At 54.9% G+C, this 14,497-nt stretch overlaps 1 protein-coding gene across 8 annotated transcripts in view; it reads right to left on the bottom strand.

The window, feature by feature from the left end:
* Positions 1 to 14,431, bottom strand: part of MYO9B (myosin IXB) — a 78,825-nt gene extending 64,394 nt beyond the window's left edge. For all 8 annotated transcript variants that reach the window (XM_033133758.1, XM_033133760.1, XM_033133756.1 and 5 more), the window contains exons 1-2: positions 14,370 to 14,431; positions 172 to 1,067 (exon numbers count right to left, since the gene is read on the bottom strand). In XM_033133758.1, coding sequence (XP_032989649.1) covers positions 172 to 1,011 — 840 coding nt within the window. In that variant the 5' untranslated portion in view covers positions 1,012 to 1,067; positions 14,370 to 14,431. The remainder of the gene's footprint in view (positions 1 to 171; positions 1,068 to 14,369) is intronic.
* Positions 14,432 to 14,497: the final 66 nt, after the last annotated feature.

The raw sequence follows: 14,497 nt of genomic DNA, 5'->3' as shown, positions 1-14,497 counted from the left end.
CCCACGGTCTCCCTGCGTTCCCGGTGCCTCCCACTGTGGCCCTGTGCCACGTGCTGAGCCTTCTATCTCAAGGGAACTGTGAGTGTGACAAACTATCTTCTCCATGGCGGAGGTGATAATAAAACCCACGTGTGAAGGCAGAGGGCCCCTCCTGCCAACAGCGCTGCTCACCTCCAGCACGGGGCCGGCACCCAGGATGGTCCTCTCGACGCCGCTGGCATAGCCCTTCTGGCTCAGGGCAGTGAGACAGTGGATCAGGAAGTTGGTGGTCTGTGTCTTGCCCGAGCCGCTCTCGCCCGAGATCACGATGCACTGGTTGACGCGTTTCCGGAGCATGGCGTAGTAGGCCACGTCGGCCAGCGCGAACACGTGCGGCTCCAGCTTGCCCAGCTGCTGGTTCTCGTACAGCTTCACGTACTTGGGGTTATAGATGGGGAGGAACTTGAAGGGATTGACGGCCACGAGGATGCTCCCTGCATATGTGTAGATCTTCTGCTGCAGGAAGCGGTGCTTGAGGTTCTTCAGGAGGTTGGCCTCGGTCAGCTCTGGGAGGTTGCACAGGTCGTCAAAGTCCGCCTGCTGCCGGGGCAGGAGGCCACGCTCCACCAGGCGCCGGGTGGCCGTGGCCTGGGCCACCAGCTGCATGTGCACGTACTTGATGGCCCCATCTGCGTCACGCTCCTGCAGCAGAAAGTAGTAACCATCCTCCTGCGGGTGCTCGTCCTGCGCCCGGCGTGGCCATAGCAGCACACGGTGCACGGGCGAGTCGTTGGCGTCCAGCACCCACTCCTCCCCACCTGTCTCCTTGACCTCCACCAGCACATAGCGCTTGGTGCCGTCCAGCTGCAGGCTGGCGATGGCATCCTGGATGACGTCGGACGTGGTGCTGTCCTTGGTGGCCGTCACACGGCACGAGGCCTGGCTCTCGCTGGTGGCCAGCTGCGGATAGATGTGCAGGTGGTAGGCCGCTTGCCTCCGGCAGCCAGAGCTGCCCACCTCGTTCACACTCATCCTGCCAGCCGCCTAGCCTCAGCATGCCTCCCGGGCTTGGGGCGCACGTCCTGGAGCTGGAAGGGAAGGGGTGGCATGATCAGAGTAGCAGGGGGGGGTGGTACGGGTTTCTGAGGCCCACCTAGGACAGACAGCCTCAGACCTGAAGCTGAATCCCCTGCCCCAACAGGGCTCTTCCGAAAAGCCAAAGGGTGGGAAGAGCTTCCGCCTGTCCTTAAACACGACCTCTGACCCAAGGATTGTGGCTCTTGCAGAGTCACAGGCACCAGACTCCACCCCCCAAGGGCAAACCTTTCCCATGGAGTTTGCCCAGTCCCAGCCCCGATTCTTCCACACCCAGGGTCAGCCTCTCACCCCACAAGTCCAATAGTCACATGTCTCACCTACGCCTTGCCCGGCCCACATCCTTCCTCGCCTCTCCTAGGACACATAAAACCTCCCCTGGCAGCTCCCGAAGCAGATGAAGACAGCCTCACATGCCTCGGTTATGTTCCCACAATACACCAGGGGCAGTAAGAGGTGTGAGGGGCTAAACAAGAATAGACCTGCCCTGAAATCCAGGGACGCCGAAACAACAATGTCCCCAAAACCCCAATGAGTAGGATGAAGTCCGGGAGAGCTTCTCAAAACTCGATCAAGAGAACTGCTCAGAGTGCATTTGCTTCTCGAACCCACTAGGCCAGGCTTCTGTGGATAAGAACATCAGATAGATGCCCGGCCAGTCCTTCCAAGACTGCCAAGATCATGAAATACAAAGAAAGACCAAGGAGCCATCCCAGACCAGGGGAGACGTGATGACTAAATGCAATGGGGGCCCCTGGATGGGGTCCTTAACAAGGGAGAGGACGTGAGTAGAACTGGTGACATCTGGATAACGTCAGGAGGTTGGTTAATAGCAGCGCAGCTACGTCAATTTCTTAATGGTACAAATGTGTTAAATATAAGATGGTCACGATAAGGGAAGGTGGGTGAGGAGTATAGGGAACTCTCTACACTGCTTTTGCAACTTTTCCGTAAATCTAAAATGACTCCAACAGAAAAAGTTTGGTTTTAAAAAATGCATTTGCTTCTGAAGATGTGGGAAAAAGAGAAAATGCAGCCGATGTTGGCAACAGCCAATTTTGTGTCTTGGAGTAAGAGGCTTAAATGTGTGTGGGTCATGTGCGGGCTCACTGTGTGCCACCCAAGCATGGCTGAGGATACAAAGATGAACTAGACCTTGGCTCAAAGCCCAGAGAGAGAAACTGACGTGCAAACCAATGTGAAAGTGTATAAAGCACACAGACACATGGGCAAGAACACACTCTCATATGAACACACCCACACCCGTGTACACACGCAAGCACACATGCAAACAAGGACACGCGTGTGCAGTTTCATACAAACACACCCACGCTCCTGTGCACACACAGAACACACCTGCCTGCTCACAGGCACATGCATGAAAAGCACATGAACATGCACGTGTGTACCACATGCAAGCACATAAAGGACACATGCATGGTTCCCTATGGATACACCCACACTCATGCATGCACAAAGAGAACACATGTGTGCTCATGTGCACCAACTCAGGCACACATGTATGCACAGCACCTTCGCATGAACACACGTACGCACACATGCAGAGCTACGCTTCAGGCAGAGCTGGCCGCCGTGACTTGCAGTCGTATGGAGACATGGCTGATGTGTCCCACAATTTCCGGAGGCGTGATCCAGCGCACAGGCTGGGGCTTTGAACTGGCTCACGCCCAAGCTGCCTAGACACAGGCGGCAGAGGTCACATGGATGTGCCTGCTTTCTCTCCCCAGACACTGACCTAAGCAAGAGGCCACTAGAGCCCAGTCACCCTGCTCCTGTGGCCTCTGCCACCGGCCCTGATGAGGGTCCAGCCGAAGCCTGGACAGGTTGAGAGCCTTGCAGCCAGTTGCACTCTGAACCACCTCACGTTCTCCAGGGAAAGCTGACCATCAGGAGCTCTCAGAACCCCACTGTGAGCAGAGGGGTGTAGGGGACATTTGCAGCTCTCGACCCCTTGGCGGGGGAAGCAGGAGACCCTGGGCTCAGAGACGTGGGGGAGGAGGGGAGGGCCAATTACAGGACCAGCTGATGCACACTCCATCCCAGATGAGGAGGAAGTAGATAAGACTTGCTCAAGGACGCTGCTGAAGGCCAACACCGCAGGGAGGAGGAGGGCCAGACAGGAGGGGCGGGGCCAAACCCAGCTGGGGCCCCTGGGAGGAGATCCTGCAGCTTGTCCACCTGACTTCACTGCAGCACCTGACCCTCCAGCTGTTGGAACACACTCAGGCCCACCACGTCTGATTCCTGGGAAATTCCTCTGCTGGACCTGGCTGTGCGAGCCTCCCTGCCCAGCCTGGCCTCACCTGGCCCTTCTCCCCAGGGACCCACACACTCTCTCCAGAGCAAACGCCTTTACTCCCTTCCCTGGTTGTTTGCCAGGGAGGACCCTTCTGTGGAACAGCTCATGTGCCTTAACACCAGAGACACTAATCAATCCTTCTCCAGCCCTGCATAGAGCCCGGTCACCTCCTCGCTTCCACGTAGCCTGGAGCCAGCCCCGCTCACTCCCACTTGGCCCTTGGTCCACCATTCCTCCACCATGCCATGTAAACCACTATCCCCTTCCCCCAAAAGATGCCACCAAGCTCCTGCTAGTCACACCTGCTGCCAACAGCCTGTCTCGGTACTGCTCACTTGCTCTGTAGCCCTGGGGACAGTGGCGTCACCTGGACCTATCCCTGGGCAGGGACCCCTCCTGCCCAGACCCCCAGGCTCTGTTCCTGGGGCACCCACTGTATGGCACCCCCTCAGGGGCTGTGTTCATGCCCAAAGACACCTGCCCCACCTCCAGCCCCCCTCTGCCTTGAACGCCCAAAAGGCTCGTTCCCTGCCCCTCCCACTGACCACATCCTGTCTGCTGTCACCATGTCCCAGAACTGCTCTTTCTTCTCACCAGCCAGTCAGGAGGGCCTCCCATTGGTCTAGATGTGGGTGTCCCAGTACAAAGCCCCTTGGGGCCCCCCCAGGGCCAGCCCTCAGAGCCCCTGGTCAGCAGGCCCAATACAGCACGACCACCCCTCGGTCCCCACACTGGTGACTGGCATACTGTGGCCACTCCCCACGCCCAAGTCCAGGTTAATAGGCTAGACCTTGCAGGGCCTCTCTAGTCCAACCAGGGAGAAGCTGCCCAGAGCCGGACCCACAGGAGGGTATCCAGTTCCCCCGCTGGGCTGCGTCCCCAGTGGGCTGGCCACCCACCCACCTACCCCCAGACCCTGCCCTCCCCTTCTCACATCCGTGTCGCAGATGGGGGTCGGCCCCACCCTGCTGCCTCCTTCTTGTCCTCGGGATGAAATGCCCCTCAAACCCCGCTACCGGATCCCAGGCAGCTCTGCTCCCAGTACAAAATCTCAGGGCGCACCCTCTTAGGCCCAGTGTCCCCTCATTCCATATTCCATAGGTGGCACCATTTTACCTACTACACTCGGCTAATCAGACGCTTCACTGGGCACAAAAGAGTGTCTTGTCACTTAACGTTTCTTTGACTAGTCAGGTTGGATTTTTTTTGATAATTATGTCTATCGAGCAGCTGTCTTTCTACTTCTGTAAGTTGTTCATGTCTGTTGCCCATGTGTTCCCATTGAAGCCCAACGATTTTTAAACTATTTTTTAACTTATTGTTTTGAAGGAGCTCTTTGTATAGGAAGGCTATTGACTCTTTGCCATGTTTGATGAAACTAATTCGTATCAATTTGCTTTTGCATATGGTGTTTTTTGAGACAAATCTTACAATTTCCAGGCAGTCGGATCTATGGGTCATTTCTTTTATGATATATATTGCCCAGTCCATTCCTCTCTGAGATCTGACCAACATGGGGCCACATCTTCCCTTCCCAGATTTATTCTTTACATTAAGCCTTTATCCATCTGAAAATTATTTTGGAGAGTGTATGTATTCCCTAGGGCCACTGCAATAAAGTACTACAAACCAGATGGCTTAAAACAACAGAAATTTGTCTCACAGTCCTGGAAAAGTCCAAAATCACGGTGTCAGCAGGGCTGGCTCCTTCGGAAGGCTTTGAGGGAGGAATTCGTCCCAGGCTTCTCTCCCGGTTTCTGGTAGCTGCTGGCAAGCCTTGGCCTTCCTTGGCTTATAAATGCTTCCCTCTCATCTCTCTATTGTCACATGGTGCCCTTCTCTGTCTGTGTCCTTGCCTCTTCCTATAAAGACTCCCATTACTGGATTCAGAATGAGTTTGTCTTGAGACCCTTTACATAACTACATTGCAAAGACCTTATTTCCAATCAAGGTCACATTCTGAGGTTCTAGGTGTACATGAATTTGGGGGACACTAGTCAACCCACTCAAGTGTGGGAGGTGAACTGGGGATCCAGGTGCTCCTCTCCAAAGAGTGAAGCAATTGTATGAATGCCTTTTATTAAACAATCCTTCTGTCCCCTGACTAGGAAGCCATATTTGTTTGTTAAATATTGTAGATGAAATTATTTGGCACGTGCGAGTCGGCCTCTGGGCTGCCATGATGTTGACGATCATGGTTCCAAAGCTGTGATAATTCACCGATAATTGTTAATTCATTGATAATGCATCGTTCTTAAACGACGACACCTCCCTTGGTGGGGCTCAGCCGTTTTCTCTGGCTTCTAAGCACACCTTCCTCATTGAGTCTTAACGGAGCCTGAGACCTGCAAGTTAGTCACGCTGTGGCTGAAGGTCCTTGTCCCAAGTGGATGTGAAACCTATGTCTCGAGAATCCCCCGGCTGTGTCTAGAATGAAAGGAAGCAGGTCTGGGGCTGGGGAACCAGGGGCAGCAGGTCCTGGGGTGAGTGGGGAAACACAGCTCAGCCAAGTGGCCACCGCAGGAGGCAGCCATGTGTCAGGGACAGCAGGTCCTGAAAAACCTGTGTGTCCGTCCTCCATCCAAACCGTTTTACCAAATGCCCATTCTGCCCTTCAAGTAATGTTCATGGAAGTGCACACAATGGGAACAGAAGCAAAACACCGCCCCCCCGCACTGATGGGATCTGTCTTCCCCAGGACTCCGGGGAGAACTATGCCCTCTTACCAAATGGAAGTCAAGCTGGCAGGCTATAAAATTCCCGCTGAGAGAACCAAAAGGTGGAAGTGAAATGCCCGTCAGAGGATGAAGGATACACGAAACGTGGTCCACCCACACAGTGGAGTATTACTCAGCCACGGAAAACAATGAAGCACGGACACGCGCCGCAATATGGGTGAACCTTGAAAGCATGCTGCGTGAAAGAGGCCAGACACAGAGGACCACGTAGTGTATGATTCCACTTACATGAAATGTCCAAAACAGGCAAATTCTTAGAGACAGAAAGCAGATTGGTGGTTGCCAGGGAACGGGGGAGGGCGATGGGGAGTGACTGACTGCCCATGGGGATGGCGTTTCTTTTTGGGGTGATGGAAATGTCTTGGAACTAGATAGAAGTGCTGGTTGTACACTGAGAATGCACTAAATGTTACTAGTGATAAATCCCATGTGCATTTTACCACAATAAAAAGAATTCCCACTGAAAAACCTGAACTGTGAAAAATGAAGGCTTTGCAAATGCCACCCTGGTATACTTTCTGCAGTCGGAGATGACATGAAACTCAATTCAGGGCCTTTTTTTCACGAGAAAGAAGGTGCGGGGAGGAGGGGAAGGCAACCACAAATTCGGCCCCAGGGGTGAGTGAGTGGACAAATGTGGAGGAACCACTCTCGAGGCCTGGCCGAGGCCTCGTGCACGAAAAAGCAAGGTTCTGCCTATTGGTTTGGCGAGCGATTGGGATTTTACTGGAAAATAAGGCAGATGGGGCCTCCAGAAAGCGTAGTGTAGCCGCTTCGTTTATATAAGGCCGTAATTTGCAGCCACATGTTTATCGGATGAAATCATTCTCAAGCTAAAAGGAGGAGGCTGGCATGACTATAGAATCATGCAGGAGGCACCACTTAGAACACAGCGTGTTTCCATGTTCCCATGTGCATGACCACTGGGCTTTTTAGGAAGAAATGATCATGTGAAGTTATCTGCAAGATGCACGTGCTAAGGAACAGCTACAAAAGAAGTATGTTTCTTGCTTAAGGTCGCTCAGAGCTGGAGGACAACTTAGGGTTTGGATTAGGGTGATATGGCCGCAAGCCATAGAACGCCTGGAGCCCCCAAAATTGGAAGATGCGAGGAAGGGTCCCCCCTGGAGACTTTAGAGGGAGCTAGGGCCCTGCTCATGCCTTGATTTTGGATTTCTGGCCTCCAGAACTGTGAGAGAATGAATTTCTATTGTTCTAGCCCACAGCTTGGAGTATCAGCTTACAGCAGCCTCCAACACGAGTCCAGGTGCCTAGTACACAGGGTATTGGATGCTCCAAGCATAGACACCCTCTCAGGACCGTTGCCTGAATGCGTCCCTTTCTTTCCTAAGACGTCCCCCCAGGCCTTCCAATCTGGCCCAACTGGTCTGAGCCCTGGAGAAAGCCCCTCCCCCAGGCAGGCACTGGGGCAGCGGCCAGGCCACCTTCTCCAGCAGGTTCCTGCCCCTCAAGACCCATCCTTTCCCCTGGCGTCTGTGGCTACAGCCTTCAACATTTGTCCAGCAAATGTTTCTCCAATGCCCACCCTCAGCCAAGCCAGTGCCGGGCACAGGAGAGAGTGAGAATTTGGAGGTGTCTGGCCTCCAAAGAGAACTTGACAACCAACCAACCTATGACCCAAGAGGCATTTCCAACAAAGATGAGTCACACTAGGGGCAATTTTGTCCCACCCCAGGGGACACAAGGAGATGGCTGGAGACATTTTTGGTCATCACCACTAGAGGGGAGGTGCTACTGGCATCCGGTGGGTGGAGGCCAGGGACGCTGATCAATACCCTCCAGTGCACAACGTGGCCCCCACTGCAGAGAACGACCCAGCCCCATGTCAACGGTGCTTCAGTGGGGACAGAAACAGATCAGGGCAGGGCCGTCATTTTAAAACAGGAGGCAGAGAAGCGCTCAGAGTGGACAGTTGCTGAGGCCTGGACAAGTGAGAAGGGGCGGACAGCCCACGCTTGGTGATGGAAGCCCAGGCGCGGGTGGTGAGCGCCAAGGGCAGGGGCAGCCTCAGAACAAGGGGACCAGTGTGGCCGGCAGAGGGAGGCTGGAGGGGGAGGGGCTGAGGTCAGGGAGGTCAGATCCCATCCAGTAGGGTCTGGTGAATGTGGGATGGCGTTTAAATTTTCATGCATGTCTGAGGGGAGCCTTGGCTCATTGGGGGAAGGGAGCACCAGGACTTGAGTGCTTGAGTGACACCAGGCAGGGGTCGGCTAGCCTGTGTGTGACAGGTGGGCTCTGGGGGTGGGGAGGGGAGTCTCACTGGGTGTGTGCAGGGGGGACTGACAGTGACTTGGGTTGGGCCCGTGGGACACAGGTGGGTTCTGGTTACAGGGGGAGGGCAGATCAGGGACCTACAGGGGCCAGGCTTTGGGTCCTTCCTGGGTGGCTGATGGGCTCGTAAAGACACAGAAGGCCACTGGGGAAGAGGGTCTGGATGGGCAGGGGAGACCCCTTTGGGATCCCCCTCTCCAAATCACACAGTCTACCTATTGTCACACCCAGATGGAAAGCCACCTTGAGAACCTCCTGCGGATAGAGCTACAGTGACACCACACAAAAGCCCTGCTTTAGACAGTGGCTCCGTAGTCCCTGGAGAACAAGGAACACTCACTCTGCTTTTAAAGGCAGTCTGGATCCTTGAGGACTCTGGGTAGGGCTGGGGGAGGGTGGTGCTTCTGTGCCAGCCCAGTTGCTCGATTGTGGGTCAGCCGCGCTGGTCCACGGAAACCCCCCACACCCAAGACACGTCCCAGTGGAACCCCTGTCACAGGTCTCCGGGACACCTTGCTCGGGGAGCGGGTCCTGCCTCACTGGTTGCAATGTGGGATTTGGGCAACCATGGAGCAATTAGTCTCATGCCTGGAACTTGGAACTAAGTAGCTGTTCGATAAATACTGGCAGTTTCTCAGCTCTTGAGCAGATGAGCTATTACTACAAAGCACTGGTTGCCTCCCACCAAGAGCCCCCATTCCAGTGGACCCATTCCAATAACCCATCCTTGGACTCTAGTTTTAGAACATTGCCACCATCTCAAAGAGACTCTGAACCCTTTAGCCATTGTGCTGTCGTCCTAACAAGACCCCTGTATCCATCCTTGTTTCCCATTCCTGTGGAACCTGCCTTTGCTGCCTGCCCCACCCCAGCAGTGTGGGGTCCTCTCTGCCCCAGAGTCACCCCCTCCCATCCACCCGTGGCCCCGAGCCTCGTGGCCTTCATGTGGGCAAGGCCTCCTGCTCCTGGCCACGAAGCGCAACCCCTGCTCAGTGTCTGCCACAAGGACCTGGTTTCACTTTCAGACCCAATGACATCTCCAGTCACTGAGGCGGGCCATGGTTGCCCTGTCAATACCTTTGGTCCCGGCCACCAATCATCTCTCTTCCCAGCCTATCCACACGTCGTGGCAGAGGCACATGGTCAAGATGTCCTTGAAGGTTGGCCGTAGGCTTGGCAATACTGAGAACAGGGACCCCCGTCTGCCCCAATTATAAATCTTAGCCGGCCCCGTGGTAGGGACACAAGTGCACGCGTACACAGCCTCTCACGCCTGGCTTTAAACATGCCCCTTGTAGAGTCCCACGGGATCTGCTCCTTCCTGAGCCAGGTCCTTGACTGTCTGCAGTCACTCCCAGGGTAAGGACATGTGCAAGATCTGGAAAATTCCCCAACAGGGAGCTTCCCAAGTTAATGTGGCCGACCTGTCCACCTCCTCTAAAATGTTTACCTAAATGAGATAAAACACATGAACTCACTCTATTGGTATGACTGTCCAAACTCCCTTTACTAAATAAAAAATAAAATATTCGCCCTTTACCCAATAGGATTGGCCAAATTGTGTATGCCCACCGTTCTGCTCATTATGTTGAAGTCCTAACCGCCAGGACCTCAGAATGGGACTGTATTTAGAGACAGAGCCTTTAAAGAGGTAATTCAGTTAAAAGGTTATGAGGGTGGGCCCTGAGCCAACAGGTCTGGTGCCCTTACAAGAGGAGACCTGGACCTGGAGAGGGAAGGCAGTGTGGAGACACAGGAAGAAGATGGTCGCCCACAAGCCAAAGAGAGAGGCCTCAGGAGAAAGTAACCCTGCTGACACCCTCATCTTGGACTTCTGGCCTCCATATCTGTGAGACAATCAATTTCTGCTACCTAAGCCGCCGGGTTTGGGGTACTTGGTTACAGCAGCCCCGGGACACTCGCGCACACAGCAGGGACAGAACTGAAATGCCCGTGACTGGGTTCCCCCTCGCACACACAGCATCATGAAGCAGGGCAGAGCTGGGATATAAACGAATGAGTCAGACCAGGACAGCTTATTCATCACTCCGACTAACCCACAGGCCCAACACTTGAATCACTACTTTATTTATCATCGGGATCCGGCTCAGAAAAGTCTTGACGAGGAAATGAGTAGAACCCAAACTCATCGCTGCATTTCTGAGACATGCTTAATCTCTGAGGCCCTTTCTGGGCCAAAAGGAAAAGTGGAGAGGTGAAGTGACGGGGCTCTGCAGCGGCCGGCAGTGCTCAGACAGAGCCCTTTGTTCTGCAACTCTCGCCGTCCAGGATGAGGGCAGAGAGAGGGGCCTGTCTTGCTCTGCGGGGAGGCCGAGCAGGGGCTGCCTGGCACAGTTGGTTGGGGACTTGGGGATGCACAAAGGGCTGGTGGGTGAGGAGCGGGGGAGGAGGGACAGCGCCTACAAGGGGTTGGAAGGCCCCAGAATGTCAGTGTCCTCCCATGGAATTAAAACAGCAATGTCACAGTCATGCAGCAAGCCGAGAAGCATGCACGAGGCACCAAAGTTAGACAATCTGTCTAAATTTTTTTTTTTTTCCTGAGGATGGACTGGCATCTGGAGCCAAGAGGACAAATGGGGGAAGATAATGTGGCTTCAAGAGCCATGTTGATCCGGGGCCACCTCCAAAGTAGCTCTTGAGAAGAGAATTGAATACCTTTAATCTCAGAAGAAAAGCAACAATTTGTGCCAAGACAAGGACGGTTCCTGCAGAAATTCAGGTCAGTGGTAAGACAAAGAAGAGAAAGACAATGGCATGGCTGTCCGAGCGAGTACAAATCGCCCCCACTCACCTCCTGTTTCTCCTCTGCTGTCCGTTCTCGGGACGCACTGTCCAACACCCCCCACCCCCCGGTCTATTTGCAGTGGTGCCTCCTTTTTATCAGGACTCCAGATTAAGAGCTGACCGGATGGCAGAATTCAACTGCTGGCCTTTTTTCCCCATGCCTGCTCTTGGCAGCAGCTCACGAGGAGCTCAACTTACACCAAGTTGACCCACTGAGGCAATGGTGGGCCAGGGGCAGGAGCCAGACTTTATACTACAGAGTGGAGGTTCTTGCTGGGGGCAACTCTGCCCCCAGGAGACACAAAACCAGGACTGAAGACAGTTTTGGTTGTGACTTGGGGGGTGGGTACTATTGGAATCTGGGGGGATGGAGGCCGGGACGCTGCTCGACATCCTATATACACAGGACCTTCCAACGCCCCCCGCGAAGAATGATCCAGTACCAAATGTCAATGGTGCTGCAGTGGAGTGACTCTGCTTTCAAGATGTGGTCTTCACCCATTTGAGGTGACTAACGATCCTTCGAGTTTCTAGAGCACCCAGGGAGTCATCTCTGAGGTCATCACTTCCCTGAGCCTCAGTTTCCATATTGGGGAAAACAGAAGCCACGACCTCCTTGCTGCTGGTTGGCAGAATGAAAGAGTTGGGTATAAAAGTGTCTAACAGAAAAGGTGCTCAATAAAGGACAGAGCCGCGCGGGATCTGCTGGTACAAATCCCTCTTCCCGGCGTGGCTGCACATCTCCATATCCTTCAAGGCTTGGCTTGGGCCCAGCCACCTCTTCTGAGGAAAACTGCAGGAACTCACAAGTCCCAAAGCTGGCAGTGGTCATCCTTCATTCTATTATTCCCATGGTGGGGGGCACTAGAATGTCTCCCCTCCAGGGCACAAGGGCTTATCTCTGTCCTCTGGAACCAGCCCCCAGCACGATCAGTCCTGGCTTAAGGGAACGCTGAGTCCACCCCAGACACAGGACTTCCAGGAGAGTAGGAGAGGGAAGGGGCAAGTTAACATGCCCCCGATGGGGACAGAAAATGAATCCTACAGCCAAACAGAAAGGGGAGATTCCCATTTCCACCTGCTTCTCCAAGTCATAGGCCAGGACCTGAGGGAGAATCTCACCCAGGGATATCCCACCACAGGATGCAGCCGGAGCTTTGGGAACAGGTACGATGTGCAAAGCACATGTGGCACCGTAACTTTCCATTTGGAACATGAAACAGCAGTAAAAAAAGATCATTTTTGGATGTAAACTGTAGAATGGAAAGTTGAACCAAACTGGGATCACTGCAACAGGGAGGGGTTCACCAGTTGCGGGCTGCATAAAATCCAAGGGGGTTGTGTGCTGGAGGTGCCAAGATTATCAAGAGGGGTTGGATTTCAAAGTTGAGAAATGCTGATTGAGGCTAACCCATCCATTTTACAGGTGAAGAAACAGACAAACAGACTCGACAGAGGTCAGAAACCTCAACAAAGGACCCTCCATGAGAGTCCACCTGGCCATGCTCCTGGTGCAGGGAGGAGAAAACAGCCAGGACCATGCAACCAGAAAATCCTGGTCCTGTTTATCAGGGGCTGTCCTGGCCAGGGCAAGCCCAAGCTCACTGTCTGCAGGAGGCATGACTTGCGGGCTCTGACTGGGCGTCCTGGAGCCACCTTCCATAAGGGCCAGAACATTCTAGAAGGGAAGGGTATGGTTACCTCTCTGTGGCCCTCTTTAAATTCAAGTGGTCCAGATTCACTTCCTGCATGAGCTATAAACCCAAGCTCTCTAGCTTTCTGGCAGATCCCAGACAAAGATCCCACAGCAGGGAAAGAAGAGAAATGAATGCTGATGAAATAGTCCAGTGCAAGGCCCTCACCAGAGCCGGACCCATCACACAGTGAAACAACTTTCCAGCTGCCCATGTCACCTCTCACTGCTCCTGGATGCCTTGAATTTGGAGACTCCAAGACCAGAACACACCTCAGCAAGGTAGGAGCTAGGATCCTCCAATTGTAAGGCCCAATGTCCCCACCGGCTCCCACCTCAGGCAATGAGTTCCGGAGAGGCTTTCCCTTAGAGACCCCTGACCTACAGGGCACCAAGGAGAGAAAGCAGGCACAAGGGCTGCCTCTCGGGCTGAGCTCACAGCCGCCGGGGGAAAGGTTTCCTGTATGTCGTTTTACCCATTTAAGTCCAAGGATGCAACTCTGAGGAGGTGGTGACAGCCTAGCACACAAGGGTGCATGCACACGCATTCCCTCCCCTCTGAATCCCAGTTCCGGTCCCACAGAGAGCCCGCAGGCTGCTCGTTGCTACCTGGCACCCCCGGCTCCAGCCAGCCCAGTCTTAGGAGAGTGGTGTGCTTTTCCATTTCGGAATCCCGGAATACCAACCCACAGGGTGCTGGGACTCGCCCAGGGTCACCCAGCGGTTGGGGATGAAACCGGGAAGATGAATCAAGAGGGGCCCCTCGAATCTCCACGGGCTGCACCCCAGCGTCTGAATGGGGCCACTATAGTTCCTTCCTTCCCTCGCCTCTTCCCCAGGCCCTCCCTGAAGGGGCCCTCAGTTCTTGCCACGGCTTCTATCCCTTTTACCCCCCATTTCTCCTAATTCGGCGGGCCACCATACCAGTGGGTTCAGAACCCTCTCACTGATGAACACCCACTGAGTCCCAGGCGCCGCCCTGCCTCAGGCACCATTCCTCCACCCCCTAAACCGTGGGCAGACGCCCCCAGGCTGTCTTGCACCCCTGCCCTCGATTGCACCCTGGCTGTACCACCCCCCCACCGGTTTTGACCCTCTCCCCTAGCCTGGGCCTCTCAGCCCCGCCTCCTTGCCTCTCGCCCTCCCAGCCCCGTTTCCTGCGACCCCCCAATTACCACTTAAGCCACGTCCTCTTCAGAGAAGCTGCTCAAAGCCACAAGACCTACCCCCCCATCCACCCACAAACTCCCTCACCAGGCCCATCCCATCAACTTTCTCCGTCTCGCTTGCACGCCGTCTCAAGCAACCCTCCACGACCCCCAGGCTCCTTCCCGCCCCCTCGATCCCTGCCTTCGCGCCCCCCCGTTACCCCTCCGTCCCCTTACAAGGCAGCCCGCCAATGTGAGCTTCGAGATCGAGTCCCCCACCCGCGGTCGGTGGCACTTACCTGGGCCTCGGCCGCCACGCGCCGCCGGTCCCGGGCCGGGTCCCCGGCCGCCCGCCCGCCCGCCCGCCGCTCTTCAGGCCGCTCCGCCCCGCCGCGCCCGCCGCTCCCCTGCGCACTCCCACTTCCGG

Source organism: Rhinolophus ferrumequinum, chromosome 18, assembly GCF_004115265.2.
Source record: "Rhinolophus ferrumequinum isolate MPI-CBG mRhiFer1 chromosome 18, mRhiFer1_v1.p, whole genome shotgun sequence".
NCBI lineage: Eukaryota > Metazoa > Chordata > Mammalia > Chiroptera > Rhinolophidae > Rhinolophus > Rhinolophus ferrumequinum.
The sequence above is the reverse complement of the archived record's forward strand: the minus strand, read 5'-3'. Positions and strand labels throughout refer to the sequence as shown.